At 43.5% G+C, this 27,953-nt stretch overlaps 1 protein-coding gene across 2 annotated transcripts; it reads right to left on the reverse strand.

The window, feature by feature from the left end:
* Positions 1-2,670: 2,670 nt before the first annotated feature.
* chmp4b (charged multivesicular body protein 4B) lies at positions 2,671-27,368 on the reverse strand. Of its 2 annotated transcripts, none has more exons than XM_033041736.1 (5): positions 26,729-27,368; positions 13,102-13,279; positions 11,136-11,250; positions 5,068-5,194; positions 2,671-3,772 (listed from the first exon to the last, which is right to left on the reverse strand). In XM_033041736.1, exons 1-5 carry the CDS (start codon positions 26,910-26,912, stop codon positions 3,705-3,707), a joined length of 672 nt encoding a protein of 223 aa, XP_032897627.1. In that variant the 5' UTR covers positions 26,913-27,368; the 3' UTR covers positions 2,671-3,704. The 2 variants fall into 2 exon arrangements, with proteins under 2 accessions (XP_032897627.1, XP_032897628.1); XM_033041737.1 differs by having other exon boundaries at positions 2,671-3,769; positions 26,729-27,034.
* Between the last annotated feature and the right edge of the window lie 585 nt (positions 27,369-27,953).

Below are 27,953 nucleotides of genomic sequence, written 5' to 3' on the forward strand. Positions count from 1 at the left end.
CTGGGGGGTGGGGGGGAAGAGAAAGCTGGAAGATAGGAGGTGCAGGGCAAAGTGTGGCAAGTAATAGGTGGACACAGGTGAGTGGGGTTTGAACAGACTGTTGCCTGGATGAGAGGGTATAAGGTTTAGTTTATAGTCACGTGTACCGAGGTCCAGTGATAAGGTAGAAGTAGAGGTTAAACAAACTTGCGTTTATTGTGTTTAATGTACCTGTAAAGCTGCAACTACTAAGAACTTCCTGTGACAATTAAACACGCTTGATTGACTCAGACCATTGAAACTGGTGAAATGAAGTGCCCCCAGCATTTCTGCCGCTCGTTTGCTATTGCAAAATAATCTTTGAAGTTATGTCCCTGTACTGATGTGCTAAAAAACAAAAGTTGAGTATAGCAGGAGTAGGAAGTGGGGGCAGTCGGTGGTGTTGTCTTTCTGAAGAGATGTGAAGCAAGTACAAAGTGCTTCGCTCTAGTATCTTTGCCAAATACCACACAAATTATCTTTTTTTTTCTCAGCTGCAGGTGATCATCTTGATATTCCTGCCTAATCTTCCTTATTAAACTTGAACATACAAAATATCGTCATTAGGAAGGAGCTCCAGAAAATCCAGCACCTACTCAAGCCATCCTCCCCCCTCCCTCCGACACAGACACGGAGCAAACGCCGCCCCCCCTTTTTTTTGTTAAACATCTATTTCCTTTGGGTGTTTTTTTTAATTCCCCTTACCAGTTTCGTACTTTTTCGATAGCTGCCATGACCTGTTTAATGTCATCCTTCGCCCTGCTCCTGGCCTCAGACCGATCCTATCTTTGACCCAACCCCAGTTATGCGTTCAGTTAAAATGGCACATACATGGTACATGGAGGAACTGAAGATGCTAGTTTAAACCGAAGATGGACACAAAAGGCTGGAGCAAATCAGCGGATCAGGCAGCATCTCTGGAGAAAAGGAATAGGTGATATTTCGGGCCGACTTTTTCGATAGCTGCCATGTTTGATGCCATCTTTCGCCCTGCTCCTGGTCTCGGCCCACATCGATCTGCCGGACAATGTGTGCGTGTGCTTGTGCATGTGTGTGCATGTCGGAGTCTGAGGGGAGAAGCGCTAGCATCAAGAGCGAGTGGACCCGCGGACAGACGGACGAAAGCAATGATCATAGTTGGAAATAGGTGACATTTCGGGTCGAGACCCTTCCTTCAGACTGAGTCAGGGGAAAGAGAAACAAGAGATATAGACGGTACTAAGGACAAATGAATGGAAGAAATGCCTATATCTCCCGCTTCCCTTGACTGTCAGTCTGAAGAAGGGTCTCGACCCAAAATATCACCTATTCCTTTTCTCCAGAGATGCTGCCTGAACCGCTGATTTACTCCAGCCTTTCGTGTCTGTCTTCAGTTTAAACCAGCATCTGCAGTTCCTCCCTGTGCAAGGTATGTGCAGCTTTAACTGAACGCATAACTGAAGTCGGGTTGGGTCAAAGATAGGGGCGGGTTTACTGAAATGGCGGAATTTACGCTCCGTTGCGTACTACACGTCAGTCCATTGAATTTTGCAGTAGTGGTCTACCTTGCTCCGCTCCAGTATCTTTGGTATTTGGTAAAATAATAGCAATATGAAGACGCCGTGACCAAAGCAAAGATACTTGTGCGGAGACGGACGCCAGTAACGGAAATGGGGTAAAGATTACCCATGATCCATGTTTTTTTTTGTCGAGTGGACTATCTCTAGCATCTTTGGGCAAGTGTTCCAGCCCAATTAACTGGAAATCATAGCACTGGGATACAACCACTGCTCTGGATCTTGGCTACTATTCAATGGACTTACCCATGATACAGCGAGTCTTTGTGGCATGGTGGGCAGCAGACCAATGCAGCTAATGGAGCCTCTGATCAACAGCGTCAAAAGTGCAGCAAGATTTTGATCAGCTGGGGAAGTTGGCCAAGGAAAGACTAATGCAGATGAGTGGCAGGTGTTGCAGTTTGGAAAGTCAGGCTACCTTCACCAGTCGCGTTTAAGACTGGCACATTACGTCTTCAAATATCTCAAAATACTTTGCAGGAAAGTAAGACTTTGGAAGGATTGTTGCCTTTGTAACATGGAACCCAGTTGAAGATGGAGAAGCTTGAAAGCACACACCACCAGACTCAGGAACAGCTTACCCCTTTGTTATCTGGCTTCTGAACGGTCCTTCCATAAGTTTGAGTACTGTCCGATTCACCTCTAGTCCATTGCGGACATTGAACTTTGTCTATGGAAGTGATGTGCTGCAAGCGGAGAACTAGATTCTGCATCTTTCCCTTTGCTCTACCAAATGTACTTGAGTTTGGCTTGATTGTATGTATATATACTATCTGATCTGATTGGACAACATGCAATACAATTAAACCTAAACACTTCTTCAGTCCAGACTCTGCCAACAGTTACGGGGAGAAGGCAGGAGAATGGGGTTGAGAAGGATCATTCTCCTGCCTTCTTGATCAGCCATGATTGAATGGCAGAATGGACTCGATGGTCCGTATGACCTAATTCTGGTCCTATGACGTACGAGTGTTGGGTGTAGAGGTAGGAGAACGTTAACCATTGTCACCTACAGTACATAGCAACAAGAATCATTACACAGATTCAGGTTATTTTTTATATAAACATAGCATTCAAACTTCCAGTTCACAACATATTATTACATTAAAAGAAACTTTATTTTTTTTTTCTCTTAACATATTTACAGCATGTTTAAGTAAGATTAGGTTGATTTTGTACTGGATTGAGGAGTTCCGTCATGCCACCATTGTGCCGTATACAGCCCATGTTTATGAGGAAAATATATTTTTTAGCTGAAGCAGCATACAGGCGGTGTGTTATAGGCTTGTGTAAGTCCAGAATAAAAAAAAAAAAACTAAATTGTACCAGATGAGCAGAAAAATACAAGCAAGCACACCTTAATCTTTGAAAGACACCCAGGAATTTAGAAATAGTCATCTTAAACCAGCAACTGCACCCAAAAACAACTAAAAAACCTTAAAGCAAAAACAAAAAGCAAAAATCTCAGAGGCACAAAGACAGCAAACAAACTCACCAAATCATTTCCTTATATCCGAATAAAATATATTCTTAAGCAGCTTAAATTTTGTGGGGAAGTGAATAATTTACAAGCTTTTTAAATGAAGAGCTCCTTTTTTTGAAAAAGGTCTTCAATTGAGATTTTTTTTGAGAAAGAATTAATCAAAAATAGCAGAAAAGCCACTGTGTTGGTCAAATATGCCACCACCTCAAACAATTATGAATGTGTTACAGGAATTCCATTGTTTGTAAAAATGAAAATAGGCACCACAGCACTTAGAAAGGAACTAAAGGACATTATATAATGAGTGGCACTACAATGGGTGGGATGGGGAGAGGGGTGTGGTGCACCTGTCCCGGGAGGGTGGAAAGAGAGGGCGAGAGATGTCCCAAGAATCGACCGTCTGCCCTGTAGTCATCAACACGAGTGAAAGTCCAATGATTTAAAAAAGTACCAAAAGGAGTGTTTTTCTCTTTCCCCATCACGTAGAAACAAGCCACGTTGCCACACTGCACACACCCTTCCCCCTCCGCAAAATGCATTCAAGCGGCCATTCAGAAATTTACTCTGCTCGCGACCCTCGACGTACAACTAAACACCCACAGCCACGACATACGACAATGTCCATGCGTTACAGGGGGTCGCCACTCTCACATCGCCGCAGCCCACTCTTCCAGGTCTCGCATGTCATCATCATCCTCTTCCTTCTTCTTGGCTGCTTGAAGAAGAAACAAACACAACATAGAACAGTACAGGTCTGAAGAAAGGTCCCGATCCGAAGTTTAACCCACCTTTTTCGCCATAGATACTTCCTGGCTCGCGCGGTTATTCCAGCACATTATATCTATCCTTGGTATATACCAGCACCCACAGTGCCTTTCTACATGTAGAACAGCACAGCACTGGAACGGGTCCTTGGCCCACAATGTTCGTGCAGAACATGCCAGATTAAACTAATCTCATCTGCCTTCACGTGATCCTATCCCTCCAAATCTATGTGCCTATTTGAAAGCCTCTTAAATGCCACTATCGAATTTGCCTCAACCACCACCCCTGAATAAGACTTGGCTACTCTACATTGGAAATGACAAATTAGAATGTCTTTTTAGTTTAATTTTCAGTTTAGAAGTACAACCTGGAAACCACCCCTTCAGCCCACTGAGCCCATGCCGACCAACGATCACCTATTCACACTGGTTATAACCTACACCCTAGGGACAATTTACAGAAGCCAATTAACCCACAAACCTGCACGCATTTGAGATGTGGGAGGAAACTGGAGCACCCAGAGAAAACCCATGCGGTCACAGGGAGAATGTGCAAACTCTGTACAGACAGCACCCATGGTCAGGATCGAACCTGGGTCACAGGTGCTGTGAGGTTGCAATTCAACCTCTGCTCCACTGTGCCATATTCAGAAAATAGAATATTTAGAACATGGAACAGAATGGACTGGAACAGGCCTATCAGTTTGAAATGTCCATGCCAAACCTGACACCAAGATAAACTAATCTCCTCTGCCTGCATGTGAACCAAGTTTCTCCATATCCTTGTGCCCATCTAAGTGCCCCTTAACGAATTTGCCTCCACCACCACCACCCCGGCAGCTCGTTCCAGGCACACACCACTGAGAAAAAAAAAACTTGTTCTGCACACCTCCATGAAACTTTGCCCCACTAATCTTAAAGCTATTCCCTCGAGTCTTTGACATTTTGACATCAAGTGAAATTAACAGGAAGTTTGTCCTTTAATACAAACGCACAGCAAAAGTTTCAGAACCCGAGGACATGGATTTATGATCAGAGTAAAGAGAAGGAAGAGCTGCCGTCTACTATACCTGAGTTTGACGATTGGATTTTGGCATGTCTGATCTGTTTGGATAGCATGCAAATTAAAGCTTTTCTGTGTACTTCAGTACACATGACAATAATAAACATAAACCCAAGGGTGCTTTCCTATGAAGGGCCCCTGTGGTAATTACACGCCATGGTTCAATCGGGAAGAATTTCTTACCTGGTCTTTCTGGGAGAGAGGTGGAAGGGACGTTGGGAAGAGGCACGTTTTCTGCTTCTCCGATTTCCAGCAGGTTTTTGTCCAGCTCTTCTTGCTCCAGTTCTTCCAGCTCAGCCATCAGATCATCCTGCAGAGAGGAAGGTTTATACTCTTGTCACGACACTAACCTCATACCTCAAATGGTTTTGAGTTTTACAGCAAGTTCAAAGCTATAATTTTATAGATCATTGCTTCATTTGGGGAGTGCAAATCTTCCCATTTCTTCTCTATCAGTGTTCAAAGGAACATGAATATGAAGAAGAGGTTTAGAAAGTTCAGCATGTTCCCAACAACAATGTTATATGTAGCATCTCCAAGTTTCTAGGTGACACAAAGCTAGGTGGCAGCACGAGCTGCGAGGAGGATGCTATGAGGCTGCAGAGAGACTTGGATAGGTTGGGTGAGTGCGCAAATGCAGTATAATGTGGATAAATGTGAGGTTATCTATTTTGGGGGCAAGAACAAGGCAGATTATTATCTGAATGGTGTCACATTAGGAACAGTGGAGGTGCAACAAGACCTGGGTGTCCTTGTACATCAGTCACTGAAAGTAAGCATGCAGGTTCAACAGGCAGTGAAGAAAGTTAATGGCATGTTGGCTTTCATAAAGAGAGGATTTGAGTATAGGAGCAAGAAGATACTACTGCAGTTGTACAGGGCCTTGGTGAGACTACACCTGAAGTATTGTGCATAGTTTTGGTCTCCTATGCTATTGAGGGAGTGCAGCGTAGGTTCACCAGGTTAATTCCCGGGATGGCAGGATTGACATATGATGAAAGAATGGATCGACTGGGTTTATATTCACTGGAATTTAGAAGGATGAGAGGGGATCTTATAGAGACATATAAATTCTTAAGGGATTGGACAGGCTAGATGCAGAGGAAAATATTCCCGATGTTGGGGGAGTCGTGAACCACAGTTTAAGAATAAGAGGTGGGCTATATAGGACTGAGATGAGAAAAAAAATTTTCACCCAGAGAGTTGTGAATCTGTGGAATTCTCTACCACAGAAGACAGTGGAGGCCAATTCACTGGATGTTTTCAAGATAGTGTTAGATATAGCACTTGGAGTCTAACAGAATCAAGGGATATGGGGAGAAAGCAGGAACGGGGTGTTGATTTTGGATGATCAGCCATGATCACATTGAATGACGCTGCTGGCTCGAAGGGCTGAATGGCCTACTCCTGCACCTATTTTCTATGTAACCCTCACCAACTTCCAGATACGCCATAGAAAGTATTTTATCGGAATGCATCACAGCATGGTATGGGAACAGTTCCATCCAAGACAGCAATAAATTGCAGAGAGCTGTGGACACAACTCATACCAACACACAAAACATGTCTCTCATCCATTGACTCCATCAACATTTCACACTGGCTTAACAAGGCCACCAGCATAATCAAAGACGAGTCACTCTCTCTTCTCCCCTCTCCCACCAGGCAAAATGTACTGAAGTGTGAAAACACATACTCTAGATTTAGGGACAGTTTCTTCCCAGCTGTCCTGGCAACTGAAACATCCTATCACCAACTAGAGAGCGCTCCTGACCTCCCATCTATCTCATTAGAGATCCATGGATCATTTTTTTTAAGTCAGACTTTTCTGGAATTTATCTTGCACCAGACATTATTCCTTTTATCCTGTATCTGTACACTGTGGGTGACTTGATTGTGGTCATGTATAGTCTTTCCACTGATTAGAATAAGAGAGCATTTCAATGTACCTCGGTACACATGACAATAAATAAAACTAATATTTAAAAATTGCGGATGCTGGAAATCTAAAATAAAATCAGAAAATGCTGGAAACATTCAGTAGGTCCACTATATCTGTGGGTGTGAAAACAAGGTAATATTTCAGCCGACAAATAGGCAGGATGTCATATTTCAGCTGTATAAAACAGCTGCACCTGGAGGATTGTAGAGATGCAAGGAACTGCAGACGCTGGAATCTTGAGCAAACACTTGATGCTGGAGGAATTTAGCGGGTCAGGCAGCATCTGCTGACAGATATTTCAGCTTGGGATCCTCTTCAGACTGATTCTGGGGGTATAGTGTACAGTTTTGGTCACCACGCTGCAGGAGGATGTGGTAGCAATAAAGAAAATACAGACAAGATTCACCAGGATGTTGCATGGAATACAGGGCTGTATGTAAGAAGGGATAGGTTGGGTTTATTCTCACTGAAATGTAATAGGCTGAGAAGGGACCTTGCAGAAGTTTATAACATAAGGGACTTCGATAGATAGTTAGTCATTTTCTTCATGTGGGAAAGTTTAAAACTAGAGTTCACAGTTTTAAGGTGAGAGGATAAAGATGTAACAGGAGCCTGAGGGGAAACGTTTCCACACAGGTGGTTATATGGAATGAAGTGCCAGAGGAAATGGTGGATGCAGATACAATTACGACGTTTAAAAGGCATTTGGACAGGTACATGGATAGGAAAGGAGTAGGGAGCTATGGTTATAATGTAGAGGAACCAACGAGAGAGCAGGCTATTCTAGACTGGGTATTGAGTAATGAGGAAGGGTTAGTTAGCAGTCTTGTTGTGCGTGCCCCCTTGGGCAAGAGTGACCATAATATGGTTGAGTTCTTCATTAGGATGGAGAGTTATATTGTTAATTCAGAAACAATGGTTCTGAACTTAAAGAAAGGTAACTTTGAGGGTATGAGACGTGAATTGGCCAAGATTGACTGGCAATTAATTCTAAAAGGATTGACGGTGAATATGCAATGGAAGGCATTTAAAGACTGCATGGATGAACTACAAAAATTGTTCATCCCAGTTTGGCAAAAGAATAAATCAGGGAAAGTAGTGCATCCGTGGATAACAAGGGAAATCAGGGATAGTATCAAAGCAAAAGATGAAGCGTACAGATTAGCCAGAAAAAGCAGCATACCAGAGGACTGGGAGCAATTTAGAGACCAGCAGAGGACAAAGGGCTTAATTAGGAAAGGGAAAGTAGATTATGAAAGGAAACTGGCAGGGAACATAAAAACTGACTGCAAAAGTTTTTATAGATATGTGAAGAGAAAGAGATTAGTTAAAACAAATGTAGGTCCTTTGCAGTCCGAAACAGGTGAATTAATCATGGAGAACAAGGATATAGCGGACCAATTGAATAACTACTTTGGTTCCGTCTTCACTAAGAAAGACATAAATAATCTGCCGGAAATAGCAGGGGACCGCGGGTCAAAGGAGATGGAGGAACTGAGTGAAATCCAGGTTAGTCGGGAAGTGGTGTTGGGTAAATTGAATGGATTAAAGGCCGATAAATCCCCAGGGCCAGATGGCTGTATCCCAGAGTACTTAAGGAAGTAGCTCCAGAAATAGTGGATGCATTAGTTATAATTTTTCAAAACTCTTTAGATTCTGGAGTAGTTCCTGAGGATTGGAGGGTAGCAAACGTAACCCCACTTTTTAAGAAGGGAGGGAGAGAGAAAACGGGGAATTACAGACCAGTTAGTCTAACATCAGTAGTGGGGAAACTGCTAGAGTCAGTTATTAAAGATGGGACAGCAGCACATTTGGAAAGTGGTGAAATCATTGGACAAAGTCAGCATGGATTTACGAAAGGTAAATCATGTCTGACGAATCTTATAGAATTTTTCGAGGATGTAACTAATAGAGTGGATAGGGGAGAACCAGTGGATGTGTTGTATCTGGACTTTCAGAAGGCTTTCGACAAGGTCCCACATAAGAGATTAGTATACAAACTTAAAGCACACGGTATTGGGGGTTCAGTATTGATGTGGACAGAGAACTGGCTGGCAAACAGGAAGCAAAGAGTAGGAGTAAACGGGTCCTTTTCACAATGGCAGGCAGTGACTAGTGGGGTACCGCAAGGCTCAGTGCTGGGACACCAGCTATTTACAATATATATTAATGATCTGGATGAGGGAATTGAAGGCAACATCTCCAAGTTTGCGGATGACACTAAGCTGGGGGTCAGTGTTAGCTGTGAGGAGGATGCTAGGAGACTGCAAGGTGACTTGGATAGGCTGGGTGAGTGGCCAAATGTTTGGCACGTGCAGTATAATGTGGATAAATGTGAGGTTATCCATTTTGGTGGCAAAAACAGGAAAGTAGACTATTATCTAAATGGTGGCCGATTAGGAAAAGGGGAGATGCAACGAGACCTGGGTGTCATTGTACACCAGTCATTGAAAGTAGGCATGCAGGTGCAGCAGGCAGTGAAGAAAGCAAATGGTATGTTAGCTTTCATAGCAAAAGGATTTGAGTATAGGAGCAGGGAGGCTCTACTGCAGTTGTACAGGGTCTTGGTGAGACCACACCTGGAGTATTGCGTACAGTTTTGGTCTCCAAATCTGAGGAAGGACATTATTGCCATAGAGGGAGTGCAGAGAAGGTTCACCAGACTGATTTCTGGGATGTCAGGACTTTCATATGAAGAAAGACTGGACAGACTCGGCTTATACTCGCTAGAATTTAGGAGATTGAGGGGGGATCTGATAGAAACTTACAAAATTCTTAAGGGGTTGGACAGGCTAGATGCAGGAAGATTGTTCCCGATGTTGGGGAAGTCCAGGACAAGGGGTCACAGCTTAAGGATAAGGGGGAAATCCTTTAAGACCGAGATGAGAAAAACATTTTTCACACAGAGAGTGGTGAATCTCTGGAACTCTCTGCCACAGAGGGTAGTTGAGGCCAGTTCATTGGCTATATTAAGAGGGAGTTAGATGTGGCCCTTGTGGCTAAAGGGATTGGGGGTATGGAGAGAAGGCAGGTACGGGATACTGAGTTGGATGATCAGCCATGATCATATTGAATGGCGGTGCAGGCTCGAAGGGCTGAATGGCCTACTCCTGCACCTATTTTCTATGTATCTATGTATGTAGCCAAATAGGATTACTGTAAATAGGCATCTGGCCCGCACGGTCAGGTTTGGTTGATGGACCCATTTCCACGCTGTAAACTCTGACCATGAGATACAACCTACCTTGCCAAATCTTTCCAGTATTTTCCGCCTTTATTTTAATGTTAAAAGGAATCTTTATTGACCCACAAATTAAAACGCAGTGCAAAATATGCCCAAATTCCTGTATCCCTCACAAATCACTCACTGTTATCGCCAGAACTTTCTGCCACCTCATGGTTGGCGTCATGCAAACTCTGTTACTTCTAGAACGAGTGCTGAATTTACCCGTAAATTCCCCACTCAGCTCACTACTGAAAGTTTGGCTCATTAATTTAAAAAAAGTTCCTTCAATTCTTAATGTAACAAATTTCTCCCAAGCTAAGCGATTAAACTGATTTCATACTTGTATATTTTAAACTTAGTTATAGTTATATAGCCCAGGAACAGGTCCTTCGGCCTAACTTGTCCATGTTGACCAAGCTACCCCATCTAAACTAGCCCCATTTGTCTGCACCTGGGATATAGCCCCTCTAAACCTTTGCTATCCGTGTACCTGGCCAAGTGTCTTTTAAATGCTGTTGATAGATCTGCCTCCAGCGGCTTGTCATATACCAGCCACCTACTGTGGTTCCTATTAAATCTTTCCCCTCTCACCCTAAACGTAGTCCTCACATTCTTGATCCCTCTATCTGGGTAAAACACTGCGCATTCACCCCATTTCAAAATTGTCAGATGTTACATTTTCCTTCTTATTTTTCCTTTCATCCCTTAATCCAGTCTTTCACCTTCAATTTTAATCACTGGCCTTTGTCCACCCATGTGCCTATCAAAACCCCCCTCACCAGTGTTACCTGCCATGCTTAGTCCTGCCCCTCCTCTCTCCCAGCTTTCATCCCCACCCAACCCGCCCCAAACAATCAGTCTGATCGGGTCCTGACCAGAAACGTCACCTATCTTCTCTAGAGATGCTGCCTGACCCGCTGAGTTACTCCAGCACTGCGTGTCCTTTTTTGTAAACCAGCATCTGCAGTTCTATGTCTGTGACTCCATTTCCTAGTTTCTACCTGATCTCTAGTTTTGAGTCCATTTGGGTAAACAGAAACCCATTTGATTTTGCTTCAAGTTTTATTGCACTTCAATATTTACCTCATCAAAATCTTCGCCGAATCCGACAGGTTTTGAAATGGCATCGGAGATTTCTTGCGCCAATTCCTGCTGCTCTGTGATGTTTTGCATTAGTTCGTCTACCTTATCAATGTCCCTGAAAAGAGGAAAACATTATGCTGAATCAAATGAACCACACCAACTTTACACAGTCACATTTACATTCATAAGCTAGAAAAAAAACTTTAAGTTTATTGGCCAAGTATTCACATACAAGGAATTTGCCTTAGTGCTCCGCCCACAAGTAACAACATGACATAGTGACAGTTACGAATGACTCAGAAAACACGAAACATTAATAATAATCAAACATTAATGATAAAACACCATTGATCAAGCATGTGAACCAACAAGATACCAGATCAAAGTGAGGCTACAGAATTTTGGCTGTAGAGTAGAGCAATTACTAGTGGATAAAAAATGTTTTTATGTCTGACTGTGGCAGCTTTGACCGTCTGGAGTCCCCTTCCAGAGGGAAGTGATTCAAAGAGTTTGTGGCCAGGGTGAGAGGGGTCAGAGATGATCTTGCCCGCTCGCTTCCTGACCCTTGCAGCGTACAGTTTTGATTTTTCATACACTCTATGAGGATTCACGCAGGAATTTAAAACTTATTCTTGTACTCCGGTGGTAACGCACCAGGGTACTGTAACAGGGGATCTGTATTTATGTTGAAAGTGAGTCCGTTGAGAAATCAGTTGTACAAGAATATTGGATCCTTTAAAAAGGATAGAGTATAAAAGCAGGAGGCGAGGTTGCCTAAACACTGCTTCAGTAACAACTTGATCTAAGAGGGCATTTCTGGTTATCACCCTTTAGGAAAGATATGCAGGTCTTACAGAGGATGCTGAAGAGGTTTTAATTGGAATTATTCAATGATTGATGTGATTAATTGTGCAGCTAATTCCTGGGAGATTTCAGTCTTGCTGCTCCCGTCTGGCAGAAGGTGAAGTGCAAACCACCAGGTTCAGGAACAGCTTCTTGGCGACTGTTAGAAGGCTTACGGAGGTCCCCCCATAAAGCAGGGAACTGACCAATCGTGCACACGCGCGCATGTGGGGTACCCAAAGCAGATCCAATCATGGCGTTCAAAATAGAACTGGACAAGTACTTGAAGTGAAAAGAATGGTGAAAATACAAGAAGTAGGAGCATTGGGCCATTAGCCCCGTTGTGTCTGCTCCACTAGTCATCAAACTCATTGTGGAAAAAAAAGTGCTGGAGTAACTCAGCAGGTCAAGCAGCATCTCTGGAGAAAATGGATAGGTGAGGTATTAGGTTGGGAACACTTTTTCAGACTGAAACATTACCTATCCATGTTTTCCAGGGATCCTAACTGACCCTCTGAGTTACTCCAGCACTTTGTGTCTTTTTTTTGGGGAAAAACATCTGCAGTTCCTTGCTTTTACATCATAGTTATGGTGATCTATACTCAATGCCATTTGCCTGCACAATGACCATGTCCCTCAATTTCCGCAAAACCCATATCTATAGATCTCTGCACAGAGATATTAGACCATTACACATTATAGACTGGACATGAGATTCATATAATGGGGATAAAATGGAACAGTGGTATGCATAAGTTAAGATCTTATAGACTGTGGAAAAAGGAACTGCAGATGCCGATTTATACCAAAGATAGACACAAAGTGCTGAAGCAACTCAGTTGGTCTGGCAGCATCGCTGGAGAAAAAGGATCGGTGATGTTTCATGTCAGGACTCTTCTTCAGACCCGACCCAAAACTTCACCCATACTTTTCCCCCAGAGATGCTATCTGACCAGCTGAGTTAGTAGCATTTTGTGTCTGTCTTACAGACCATGTAAGGTATTGCCCCAACAAATGCTATATTTTTCACTTACAATGGGGGGGGGAGGAATATATCATAATTGTTGATTTCACTACGGATCTCCCCAGACTTAGAATAAGATGGGAAATATGTTGCCCTTACATGTTTTCATGAGCAGTTTTCATTGCATTGGCAGCGACGCCCATGTTCTTGAGTACTTCTGTGTTCGTGTTTGCATTTTCCAAGGCTTCTCTCTGGAACTCGATTGTGGACAACGTGCCATCGATCTGTGTCAGCTGCTTCTCGTACCTCTTCTTGCGCTTTAGGGCCTGCAGAGCAGCTGTACAATGGGGACAAATAAAAGATTGTGAGTAAGCTCAACTTAGAAAAATGTCACCAATATTTCTGGCACATCCAAAGCAGGTGCACTATGAAAACATACCTGCACCCAAACCGCTAGTAGAGTTTTTATTTCTTGTTTATTTTATTGTTACCTGTACTGAGGTACTGTGAAAAGCTTTTGTTGCATGCTACCAGTCAGCGAAAATGACCCAATATGTTTGATGCGTTGGGATCTTTCTGATATTAGTTTAGTTTAATTTATTGTTACGTGTACCGAGGTACACTGAAAGCTTTTTTGTTGCGTGCTATCCAGTCAGCGGAAAGTCAATAAATCAAGCCGACCGTCATCTGCAGACACAGGATAAAGGGAATAGTCCGGTAAAGTCCGATTGAAGATAGTCTGAGGGTCTCCAATGAGGTAGATGGTAAGTCAGGACCACTCTCTAGTTGGTGAGAGGACGATTCAGTTGCCTGATAACAGCTGGGAAGAAACTGTCCCTGAATCCGGCGATATTATGACATGAAGGGGAGCATTTACAGCGTGTGGGGAGTCTGGCCAGGGGTAAAGTTGCAGGAGGGCAGGAGCATTGAGGAGCAGGGGTCGGGAATCATGCCAGCAACCAGCTTAAGAGCGGGTCAGTGGGTGATGGATAACAGGACAGCGGGCGGTGGAGCTTACTCCATGTGTCAGTGGGAGTAACCTCAATTGGTCTTTAGTTCGCGCTGACATAGAAGTAAGCTCCACTGCCCGCTGTCCTGTTATCCATCGCCCACTGAACCACTCCGCTCCATGATCTTTGCACTTGAGCTGGTCCCCTCACTGTTCAGAAGGAGAGCACTGCCAGAGGCGAGCGGGCCTGCAGAAAGCGCTGAGGTCCCGGCGGCCGCTCGCAGCCACCCGAGACCAGAGCGCCGCGGCAGTGTTGAGTGAGTGGGTTACTTGCATGATCTCCGACCCCCTCCTTCTCAACGCTCCTGCCCTCCCCGCAACTTTACCCCTGGCCAGACTCCCCACATGATGTGAAAGGAACTCTCCCCCCAATTGGCCCCTTGAACTAGTATTGTCATTCAATAAGATCACAACTTGTCCCGGTGTGCTCCCATTTCTCCCTCCATCTCTCCACCTGCCGTCACCCTCCACCCCCCACCCATTCAGCAATTCAGAATGAAGGAGATTTGGAAGCCTTGGGCAAATTGAATTGTTACTTTCTTTATTTTTATTTTTACGGAGAGGAGAATAATCTGCACATGCTCGGTTTAAGATTTTTTTTTAAAGCCGACTGACTGCATACCCCGAGTAATTACTCACGGCATGTGCCTGGTCACATTGTACAGCTGAGAACCAGGAAACGTCTCCATGAAAATAAATTCACGGCTGTACTGAAAGCTGGCCATGATTAACTCAGCCCTTGTGCAAGATCACAGTGTGGAGGCTTACCATGCATACATACATACATAAACAAGCAGAGCTGTAGCAGCCTTATCCTACTGCCAAAATACAGCCGTTTGCAGTAAACAGCGCTGCTCGTGAATACTAACGTTAAAATTACTATGGCAACATAGCCACAGATGCTTTTATCCGACAGACTGGATTGCTAAACAAGTGTAACATAAAACAATAATAAAACCGGTGTAGCTGCAAACGATCTCAACTTAGAAATGAGAGAAAGGTTTACATATACAGAGTGAACCCGAAGGCAAAACATTCCATCAGCACCTCCACTGGACGATGTTTCTGCTTCAACCAAACCACAATCATGATTCAACATCTAATTACTGTCTATCTTTAGTTTAAACCAGCATCTGCAGTTCCTCCCACACACACACGATACTATATATAAGTACTATGTTTACATATTCTGTTGTGCTGCTGCAAGTAAGGAAAGGAGTTCATTGTTCTAACTGGGACCTGAGAGAATAAAATACTCTTGACTAATGTCGGTAATGTGGTGGATAGAACTAGTGTACGGGTGATCGGTGGTCGGCATGGACTCGGTGTCTATCTAATTTTGCACACTAATTGCTTGTGTGGGACCATGTCAAAGGCTTTTTGAAAGTCCAGATACACCACATCCACTGGCTCTCCCTTATCCATTCAGTTTAACTTGGTATCATGGTCAGCACAAACATTGTGGGCCGAAGGATCCGTTCCTGTGCTGGAGCTGGGAATACAATTTCTTGCCATCCACAGCTGCCCTGTGCATCAATACCAACACACTTAGTTGCTTTTGTACTCTAAGCTGCTTTCCATAAAGGTTAATGTTGCACAAACCTTCCCACCTGTTACAAGCTTACACCTGTTTACTTTCTGCACCTGATAAGTTTACTTTTTGCACCTTTCTGCATCAGTACACCAGCATCTACTGCTTTCTCAACATGAAAATAGTATTTTAATACTTTTGCATTCAAAGTTTAGTTTAGTTTACTTTTGTTTTAAAAATATGGCGCAAAATGGCGGTGCCTGCATGTGTAATATATGCAAAAACAATTTCACTGTGCAGTTATATACGTGACAATAAAGCACCTTTGAACTATTGAAGTTTTTTTTAAAGTACTCGCAGAGTTCCTCCAGCACTTTGTGTCTATCTTCGGTATAAACCAGCATTTCCAGTTCCTTCCTACACATTAAAAAAAAAAGGATTGTTCTCTATTCTTCTTGCCAAATTGGATAGCTGGGAGAAGCACAGCGGCACAGCTGCTGCATCACTGAGCCAGAGACCTGGCTTCAAACTTATTCGGGTGCTGTCTGTGTGGAGTTTACACATTCTCCCTGTGACCACATGGATTTCCTCCCACATCCCAAAGACATGTGGGTATGTAGGTTAAATGATCTCTGTAAATTGTCACTAGTGTGCAGGGAATGGATGAGAAATTGGGATAACATAGAACTAATGTGAACAGTAAATCGATGGTCGGTGTGGACGGTGGGCCTAAGAGCCTGTTTCCATGCTGTATCTCTAAACTAAAAAACAAATTCGCCCACATTTATAAAGTATTTCTTCTCCTTTTGCTTACCAAACTAGACAATGTGCTTCCCTTTGCTCACTTTCCTTCTTTAGATTTATTCTGTCAGCAAATGAAACAATTCGATGAAAGAGTTTTAAAAATCATGGAGATAAAACAGAAACTTTTCTTGCAGCTTATTACCATCAATTAAAATTGATCGAGAGCCATGAGATCATCATTCTGACACCCCCTAGTAACAGGGTGCTAATGTGGAACTGGTCAATATATCAACTGACCCATTACAGAAATGACAAGGACTAGATGGCACAGCTGTAATAAGGTAGGAGAGGCAAAGTTTAAAAACAAGAAACTCCAGATGCTAGTTTGAAAAAAAAAAAGAGTAACTCAGCGGGCCCCGCAGCATTTCTGGAGAACATTCTTCCCGCTGTAATTGGATCCTCGACTTCTTCATCCACAGACCATAGTCTGTACGTGTTCATGGAAATATGTCATCCTCGATAACAATCAGCACGGGAGCACCTCAGCGCTGCATGCTCAGGCCCCTGATGTACTCAGTCTATACTCATGATTGTGTAGCCAGACATAGTGCGAACTCCATCATCGTTGGCCGACTGATGGTGATGAGTCAGAGTATAGAAGTGCGATCGACCGATTGACCAAATGGTGCCAGCACAATAACCTAGCTCTCAACACCAGCAAAACCAAGGAATTGTTTGTGGACTTTGGAAGGGGTAGGATAGGGACCCACAATCCCGTTTATATCAATGGGACGATGGTGGAAAGGGTCAAAAACTTCAATTTCCCGGGCGTGCATATTTCCAAAGATCTTTCCTGGTCCCAGCACACTGATGCAATTATAAAGAAGGCACATCAGCGCCTTTACTTCCTGAGAAGATTACAGAGTCGGTATGTCAAGGAGGACTCTCTCTAACTTCTACAGTAGAGAGCATACTGACTGGCTGCATCGTGGCCTGGTATGGCAACTTGAATGTCCAGGAGCGGAAAAGAATGCAGAAAGTTGTGACCACTGCCTAGTCCATCACCGACTCTGACATCCCCACCATATCACAGTCGCTGCCTCAAAAAGCCTGCCAACATCATCACAGATCCACACCATCCTGGTCACACTCATCTCTCTGTTGTCACCGGGAAGAAGGTACAGGAGCCTGGAATCTGTAACATCCAGGTTCAGGAACAGCTGCTTCCCCACAGCCATCAGGCTCTTAAACACAACATCAAATAAGCTCTGAACAATAACAGTCTATTATTACTATTGCATTTTATCTGTTAATTTATTGTATATATATGGTCTATGGTCTATAGACACACGGAACTTTTATCTCCCATTCTGTATTATGTTTACATATTCCGTTGTGCTGCAGCAATTAAGAATGTCATTGTCCTATCTGGAACACATGACAATAAAACTCTTGACTTGAACATGGATAGGTGACATTTCGGGCCAGGACCCTTCTTCAGACTGAGGAAATTTAATAGATGTGCGGGGCAAGTTATTCCTCACAGAGGTAGTGGGTGTCTGGAACGTGCTGCCAGGGGTGGCGGTGGAGGCAGATACAATAGTGCCATTTAAAAGGTTTTTAGATAGGCACATGGATATGCAAGGAATGGAGGCATATGGATTATGTGCAGGCAGAGATTAGTTTATCCCTAGTTGGAATTACGACAATTTATAGAATTCACTCAACCTACAAACATGCACATTTTTGGAATGTGGAAAGAAACCAGAGGACCCAGAGAAAACCCATGCAGTCACAGGGAGAACTGTGATGCTGTAATGCAGCAACTCTATCACTGCGCCGCCCCATGCTACTTTAACGTATTGGTAACAATGCTGCTGTGCTGGTGATCTGGTATTTCGGCCCTTCCCTCAGCTGCTGTGCGGCAATCCTAGATACAGTCCCAGCTCTTCACTGGCACTTGCCCAGCAATGATACAGTTAGAGTGCCGCATAATTTGGTGTGGAATGAGCAAGTGAGAAAATGAGCAATGGCTTGGGGTTGGGCCAAAGGCCTAATTCTAGCAACGGCCAACACCCAGCATTGGTTGCTCTGACCTAAGAGGGCGTTACCACATTGAAGTCGCTGGGCTGGTGAAGAGCTGGGAAGCAGAGCACAATGGGAGACAGCAGCCGCCATTGCACCCGACAGATGGTGACGTGGGGTCTGGGCTGTTCGACAGTATGTGGAGCAGCTGGTGGTCAGCTCCAGGAACTCCTTGCTCACCTGTACCTCACTGCTTGCCTCAGCTCACCCAAAACCAACTTCTTTTAAATTAACTTAAAATTATAGTTATTTGCAATGGTATTTACACATCAAACTATAACGTCCGCCACCATACTTCAAAACTGCCAAATATTCCTTACAATTTACACATCAAATTACTACATTACAAGAAGATAAACACAAAGTGCTGAAGTAACTCAGCAGGTCAGGCAGCATCCCTGGAGAAAGAATTGGTGACTTTTGGGGTCGGGATCCTTCTTCGGAGTACATTACAGTCCTGATCCAGGACACAATCAATCCCCTGCAGCACCTAGAATTCCTCCATGGTGCCAGTGGACACTGCATATTCTTTCTCAAGGGATAGGCATGGACGTAACCCCAGAAAAGGGGCAGGCAGTCGGCTCAGGTGAAGCTTTCGTCTGCCTGGCACCTTGACCTGCGAATGGCCAGCTTGGCCAGGCCCAGGAGCAAACCAACCAGGACAACTGCTGATCACTCGCCACTGATGCGCTACAATGCTGAGAACAATATTCTGCACTCTGTATTGTTCCCTTTGCTCTATCTATTGTACTTGAGTTTGAATAGATGGTATCTGTGTGGCGTATCTGATCTGATTGAATAGAATGCAAAAATGCTTTTCACTGTAACTCAGTATGTCACAATAATAAACTTAAAACTATACCACCGTCTTACCGCTAAGGTTTAATTCTACTCCTTACTACATAAAGTTAAAAATAAACCAGAATGGCTAGTTTAAACAAAATAAAACAGTAGTTTGGTGCTGTCATCTTAACAGTGCCACACCCAAATGTCATGTGCACAAATCAGGTGTCACATAGTGAATCTTAGCAAGCAGTGTCCACGACCACAAGATCACTGTATTCACCACAGATTGCTGAAGCTCAACCACGCATACCAAAAATTAGTGTTTTGCAATGATACAGGAAAGATTTATATAAACAAGAAGAAACAAAATGACCATTTAGTTGAATTTATCTGTCGGTCTCTTTGCTGCCTCACCATTTTTGATTGATTCAGCATGGAAACAGGCCGTTCGGCCCACTGAGCTCACGCTGACCATCAATAACCCTTTCACACAAGCTCTACTTTACCATCCACTCCCTTCACAATAGGGGCAATTTACAGAGACCTACAAACCTCCGCTTATTTGGGAGGAGACCAGAGCACTCAGAGGAAACCCATGTGTTCACAGGGAGAAGGTGCAAACACCACACAAACAGCACCCGAGGTCAGGATTGAACCCAGGTCTCTGGTGTCGTTGAGGCAGCGGTTCTACCAGCTGTACCACTCATAAAATTCAATTTACAATGGAAAGCTAAAAACTAAATAAACTAAAAACAGATAACTAATGCCCAAAATTTTAACTACCATATTTTCTATTTCTTTGCACTACTTTAAACCCACCTCATTTGGCTTTACATCACCAGCAAACTTTGGTGTTACAACAATGTCCTCTCATCCCAGTCACGTACAAGAGCTTGAACAAGTATCCCTCTGCATCACACAGCATACGACCTTAGAAAGATTTCACCATCAGCTGGTAAAGGTGCTGGGACTCTCGACCCAATGAACTCTGCACACTTTCAAAGACAAATGCATTCGGCACGTTTTCCAATTACTAATCAAAATGGTGACCATTTTACCCAGTTTTATGAACCCTCCCCTTACAGAGCAATCTCCGTCCAGTGTGATATTTTATCGTGCCCTCCAAAAATTCAAATAAATTACATCAATAGGATTTCTGTTATTTGTTTTGCTATTTCCCCAATACATTATAAAAAATCAAACATTCTCTTTTAAAAATAATCTTGCCTTTAGTGTTCAAGAAGGAACTGCAGATGCTGGAAGATCGAAGGTACACAAAATTGCTGGAGAAACTCAGCGGGTGCAGCAGCATCTATGGAGCGAAGGAAATAGGCGACGTTTTGGGCCGAAACCCTTCTTCAGACTGATGGGGGGTGGGGGGGAGAAGGAAGGAAAAGGGGAGGAGGAGGAGCCCGAGGGCGGGCGGATGGGAGGGTGGGAGGAGACAGCTAGAGGGTTAAGGAAGGGGCGGAGACAGCAAGGGCTAGCAAAATTGGGAGAATTCAATGTTAATGCCATCCGGACGCAAGGTCCCCAGACGGAATATGAGGTGCTGTTCGTCCAATTTCCGCTGTTGCTCACTCTTTAGTGTCTCTCTTCATAATCATATATAGACTATATTTATGTTGATGTCTTTCCAAACTATGTCATACATGCCAAAATTTTAATCTGACTAGTCAAGAGTGTTTTATTGTCATATGTCCCAGATTGAACAATGAAAGGTAGACACAAAATGCTGGAGTAACTCAGTGGGAGAGGCAGCATCTCTGGAGAGAAGGAATGGGTGACATTTTCGGTCAAGACCCTTCTTCAGACTAACAATGAAATTCTTACTTGCAGCATCACAACAAGAGGAGTTAAGATGGACATATTATAAACAGGCATGTTTGAACACCCATACAATATAGTACAAGTGTATTTTTTGCAAGTATATACTTAGGTGATGTAGTGATTTGCATGTTTTTAAAAGTAAGCCAAGGTAAACTTTACACACAGAAAACAGACTTGTATTAGTCATTCATGGATGGAATGCTGCCTGTTCAAACAAGCAACCAAATGAGGGCTTATCTCAACTTCATTATTACATTATTGACTTTGCAATCACTTCCAATTCTATGGGTGGACTGCCATTTGGGCTTTTGCAGGCAAAGAATCATGTTATAAGCCCCACTACCCATGACTTCTCTGGAGTGATTAGATCCAGATCCACAAACCAACTGAGTCCTTCAGTAAATCTGCACAATTCCTTTAAAAACACAAATAACTCTAGGCGAATCCTGCTTGGAAAGTATTGAGGGATGAAGAACTGAAGACTAGAAATGCATCATACGGCCAACATTCCATGGGGTAAAACTTTAATCTGGCTTAGAGTTTATAAAATAAAGTATTCTCCTTTATGCGCCAAAGCATTAGTGCAAACAACTTAAAATTAATTATAACCTCGATAATAAAAACAAGGCAGGGGAACATCAGTTACATTGCATGGATGAATAGTAAAACAGCCCAAGGTGCTGCAGGGCAATACAAATTTCAATACAAAGTAAAGAAGATTGCTTAAGATCCATGCCGCAATCAAACTGACACATTAAATAATTGTCTTTACAGAAATAGTAGTTGAAGTGATGAAGAGGACATTGTTATAGGGGGGTTGCACGAAAGGTCACTGGGTCATAGGGCTCGACGCACGGAACCGTTAAATCCAACTGGAAGACATCCGTCACTTCCGGTATATGTTATTAGTGCTAGAAACGCGTACTTTCCTACCTGTTAAAAACCGCCAAAATGTTGAATTTTTGCGCTGAAAAAAATTGTGGGGGTCGGGGTAAGTGTGAGAGACATGTACCCAACTTTAGAATTCCAAACGTGAAGCGAAATGAAGGTATAGAGAAGCGAGAACTGAAGGGACTACAGCAGCTAAAGTGCTTGGTAAACATTGAAAATATTGGGAATTATCGCGTTTGCTCACTGCATTTCATCAAGTAAGGCATTATTTGTGTTTTTTCTTGATTCCTTTGGTATCTAAAAATTCTCAGAAGTGATAAATCTGGCTGTAAATTTTTCTTCAGATGGGTTTTCATTTTGTATGTAAAAACCCACGAGAACCATGGGCGATTTAAAAAAATTACAGCCAGATTTATCATTTCTGAAACTTTTTAGATGCCAAAGGGATCAAGAAAAAACACAAATAATGCCTTACTGTTGATGAAATGCAGTGAGCAAACGGCCAATGTTCGCCAAGCACTCTGGCTGTTGTTGTCCCTTCAGCACTCGTTTTTATCTACCGTCATTTCTCCTCACTTTTGGAATTCTGAAGTATGCTAAATGTCTCACACGCTTATCCCGATTAACATAATTATTTACAGCGCAAAAATTGACAATTTCAGCGGGTTTTAACGGGCCCGCTACGCTGGAAACAATGGTAAGTGCCCACCTGCAGTTCATCGCGTGTAATCCATTTGGAGTAGCGTTGCAACAGTACGGGTCATGGGTCGCGACCCGACTGCCGTGAAACCTCCCTATAGAACACAGGGTACGGATTGTAAAGTACCTCTGTCGATGGCAAGACAAATTGAGGCCAAGAGGCAAACTAGTAAAGTTGATGGGCAAATGGGATATGTGTGAAGTAGACACCTGGAATTGCAGTTGCCCGTGTACAAAATAAGATACAAAGTGCTGGAGTAACTCAGCGGGTCAGGCAACATTTCTGGAGAACATGAATAGGCGACGTTTTGGGTGGGTTTAGTCGCGTTTATTGTCGTATGCACAAGTACAGTGAGGTACAGGTACAATGAAAATCTTGCCTGCAGCAGCATCACAGGCACATAGACTCCAGCACTTTGTGTCCTTTTTTATATTAATGAGCATCTGCAGTTCCTTGTTTATACACACAAAAATCAATTGCACATAAATTCCACAAGATAGCGAAAAGAGAAAGAATGCAAAAAAAAAAGTAGAAAAACACAGCTAGAAAACAAATAGTGCAAGAGGTGGTACTTTGGGTTTTGTTGTTATGACAGGATTAGGGTTGTGTGGGTCGATTCAAGAACTGGACAGTTATAGGAAAGTAGCTGTTCCTGAACCTGGTGCTGTGGGACTTCACTGGTTCTTAATCGTGTGATTCAACTTCGAGAGGAAATAGCGCTGTTCTTGGAGAGAGGGTGTACCGAGAAGGAGAATCAGCTTCATGAAAAGATGTTCATGATGAAGGTTGCTTACTTGGCTGACTTCTTCGCCGAGGTGAAATCCTTGAACCCGTCACTTCAAGGAAACCTTCCAATGCTAATATGAGATGGTGTTCCTCCAAATTTGCGTTTAGCCTCACTCTGACAATGGAGTAGGCCTAGGGCAGAAAAGTCAGTGTGGGAATGGGACGAGGAATTAAAGTGTTTGTCAAACAGGATATCAGGTAGGTCCAGGCGGACTGAGCGAAGGTATTTAGCGAAACGATCGGCCAGTCTACATTTGGTCTCGCCGATGCATAAGTCCACGTGTTGAACAATAGATACAGTGGATGAGGTTGGACGAGGTGCAAGTGAACCTCTGCTTAACCTGAAAGGTCTGTTGGGGTCCCTGGACAGAGTCAAGAGAGGAGGAATGGGGACAGGTGTTGCATCTTCTGCAATTGCAGTGGAAGGTACCTGGGGAGGGGGTGGTTTGGGAGCGAAGGGATGAGTTAACCAGGGAGTTGATGAGGGAGTCAAGAGTGTTTTTTTGTCATAGGTCCCAAAACAGAACAATGAAATTCTGACTTGAAGCAGGTCAGTAAACAGAGTAGGGAGGAGAGGATACGGCAGAATAAACAGTTTACGTGTTGGCAAGGAAGGCAATGAAATAGCCAAGTCTTAAGCGTCAAAATGTATGTGGGCTGAAGTCACCATACACTTCTCATAGTATCTTAAAATAATACAAGAATGATTAACTGGGATGACTTTGTCCCTTTAAGCAGTCATCCTCCTTCCAGAACATTTCCTTTTCAAAGGATAGCCTTTAGGAAAGACAACCATCTACAATGTATGTTCAGAATTTGAAAGGAAGAACATAAGAGCGAGCTGCGTTCAAACTATAGCTTTAGCTAAAATAAATTGAAACTTGTTAGTCTGTCAATGTGACTAAGATTCATCACAGCTCAAGGCTGGCCACAGAAATAGAGCAGGCTCTGCCACCATAAACTGCAACCACTCCCTTTCATTCAAATAAATCACGCTGGCAGTGAGGGGAGCCCTCCCAGTCAGATCCTTCCTGCACCGTTGGAACCTCACTACCAGCACACGCTGCTATGGAGCGGGTTGCCTATCTCTTTGCAGAGTGAATTCGCAAAGAGTGTCTGGAGAGGTCCGCAAGGGTCCCTGTCACAGTTTATTCGAACAGCTCTGTCACAGAGGACTCTGAGATTTACAGACTATTCACAGGGACGCATTCTGAGACGGACATTGAGTGCTGCTGGAAGGTCATCATCTCGGTGAAAGATGCTCTTTGGTCTCCCCGAGCACTGTTGACCACACAGCGGGGTGAGATGTCAGTCGGGGAATGTTGCCGACTGGCCCGCTGTAGACTGCAGGAGTACATGCTGAGGGTCTCACTGAAGCGCGGTGCAGCCAACGCCAAGGCTCGGTGGGGTAGAACCACAGTCTAGGGTCCTTCCGCTGCTGGACATGGGGGGCAGGGTGTGGTGGAGATGCCCCTCAAAATAAGGGAAGGGATTCCACGCCAGTGGGCCACACGAGTGGCAAGGGTGTGGGGTAAAATTGTGATTTGGGGAAACTGTATAGCCGAGAATGTCAGATGGAATTTTGTAAGGATCATGTATTGTATATATTAATTTCTCGAATAAAGTCTATTTTGAAACAAAAAATAAAAAAAAACATTTTGTTCAATTGGTTTACTCCAAGAAACCAACAGATCGCAGGACAAAGATTATGTTTCAATTGCCTTCATGACGGAAGGGAAATGTACATTCATTTCCTCATGTTTAAGCTGTTGAGTAACCAGTCAAACATCAGACAAAATTGTTGCTAAAGTATCAAATGTCAATGCACAGGGCTGATAGCAAACAAATTATAACAGCCATCGAATCACCTTTTTGTCTAGATAAAGAGAGCTTGGTCAAAAACAAAAGAGTTTTGTTTTTAATGAATGTGGGCTGGAAGAGAGAAAAAGAGAGAGAGAGAGGGGGAAATATTTCCTTTTTATTTAGAAGAAAATTTACCATCTTGTTTTCTGTATTCAAACAATTTAAATATGCAGCAACAATGTAAAATAGTGATAGAACAGAACACTATGGCACAGCACAGGCCCTTCAGCCCACCACATCTGCACCAACCATGATGCCAACTTAAAATAACCCTATTTGCCAACAGTATCTGTATTCTTCCATTCCATATCTGTCTCTTGACCATTGCTACCATGTCTGCTTTTATCACCTCCCCTGGCAGCTTTCCCCTGGCAAGCGAGTGCACCAGATTCAGGAACAGCTCCTTCCCTGCCATTATCAGACTACTCAATCTTCCTCTCCAAAATCCAGGGTGTAGTCCCGAGCTCCCAACCTACCTCATTGAGAATCATAAACCTTTAAAAAAAAAAAATCGACTTGGTAACGATAAAGCTATTACACTATACCAATATATTCTGCACTCCGGTATTTTTCAGGAATGGTTTCTTTCCCGTTGTTATTAGACTATTGATAAACTAAGGGTGTAGTCCCGATCTCCCAACCTTCTCCAGCATTTTGTGTCTATCTTGAAGTATAACTTGATAATTTGATGACAAATGTTGGCCACCTTGGAAAGAGCACAAGTCTGGGATATTTTATAACTACAAGGAGCAAACAGGCCTCAATTTAACATCTCTATCTGGACAGCATTTACAACATTTAAACTTCTTTTGTAGTAAAATGATGCATCCCCCAAGAATGTCATAACTTTGAGTTAATTTTGAATCCGCATTACGAAACCAAGTTGCGTTGCCCGATACTTATTACTATTTTGAATAAACATCCTGAATGGCAGAGAGGCTATTGATGAGGATATTGACATCAAATCATTTATTCTGTATTAGGCAATTATTCTGTCCATATGAATGGCTTTAAACTTTTATTACAAATAACACAATGTTAATGGTTATTTTACCAGACACCCATCAAAATATTTAATTTTGGTTATATAGGTCCAACATACCAAGATTTATAACGTTTTATAACTTTTAGTTCAATTACTTTCCTTAAAATTCATCTGAGAAATTAATAAATAAACACCAAACAATTAAACAATACACCAGGGAGCGGTCTCCCTTGACTTTCCAGGAAATGCCCACATTCACAGTCCAAAATCTCAGTCTCCCTCAAGGTTCATCAGTTAAGATTATGGCTGCTTAATATCCCAACTATAAAATGTTTTGATCATTTTTTACTTGAAAATATTTTAAAAGTCAATTACATTCTACATTTATAAGTTCCGGTCAGTTATTCATGATCAATTGGGAACCTAGTCGCCCAACCCCTCCTCCCTATCGGGCCTTACCTCTGTCGAGCCCTATATGTCTATCGATCCGGCCGACCCTCTATCGATCCGGCCGACCGATAACCGCCCCACGGCTGCCCCCGCGCCAGCCCCCTCCCAGCCCCGGCCCCGGCCTACCTCGCTTGTTCTTGGTGCCGTGCTTCTTGGCGGTGATCAGCTCCTGGTAGATCTTCTTCTCCAGGAAATCCTGCTTCTTGGTCAGCATCTCCTCGGTCTCCCGCAGCCGGTGGATGGCCTCCTGCGGGGTAGTCCCTTTGCCCGACTTGCCGGCCGAGCCGAACAACTTGCCGAAGACGTTCATGGTGCGGCCCGGGGCCTCGGCTGTGCCGCTAATCCGCCGCCGGGATCTCCTCACACGGACTCGCCTCGACGACCGCCTGCCTCAGGCCCAGCTCACGTCAACCACCGGGACGCCGTGACGTTGGGCGTCCAAGGTGGGCGTGGCATCAGTCCTTTAATAAGCTGCGACATCGATGTCATATGTGGGCGTGGCCGCAGAACCACAATGATGTCAGAAGTGGACGGGGCCTCCGCGCCTTAATGAGCTGCGGCATTACGTCATAGGTGGGCGCGGTTGGCGGTACTAACCATAAGATCTTTGGTACTAACCAAAGATCTTAGAGCAGAGATCTTTGGTACTAACCATAATCTTTGGTACTAACAGAACTCAGGCACATAGACGGCGGGATCTCTACATGTTCCGTGGGCGGGGCCTCTGCTCTTGCACGTTATTAGGGGCGAGGCATCTGCGACGAGCGAGTGCGCGACATGTACGCATTAATGACGCAGGACGCTCTACGTGGAAAGGGGGCGCGGTTAATGCCATATATGGGCAGGGGCATCGTGTCCCGACGTGGCGGGGCCATGGCCGCTGTGTCTTAAAGGGGCGGTGTACCCTGGTTATTTACGATTTACCGATACTTATTCAACAAAATGTTCAATTAAATTAAAGGAAATGTTTCATTAAATTAAAGGAAGTTAAGGAAAGTCACCAGATATGTTCTAGGCAAATGTCTGTTACCAGCCCTGTGTCAACCGATGAGATGCAAGGGGGTTGAGGCAGAATCTTTCCATCCTATAACAAAAAGTTAATTTAGTCATTAAATGGAAGTTAAATATTCAAATTTCTCTCGAGAAGATGAGCACAATCTGCACCTGTCATGTTCTCACCCATTTTACTCATGATTATGAAAATCTCCCCAAATATGCAGAGTGGATGACAGTCACATGGAAACTATGTACATTAAATCCACAACATATGATTCACAGAAGAGTTATTCATTGGCTCCATCCAGAAGGAGTTCCAAACAAGGAAGGTGGCAGTTTACAGAAAAACACACAA

Source organism: Amblyraja radiata, chromosome 23 (assembly GCF_010909765.2).
Source record: "Amblyraja radiata isolate CabotCenter1 chromosome 23, sAmbRad1.1.pri, whole genome shotgun sequence".
NCBI classification, from domain to species: Eukaryota; Metazoa; Chordata; class Chondrichthyes; order Rajiformes; family Rajidae; genus Amblyraja; species Amblyraja radiata.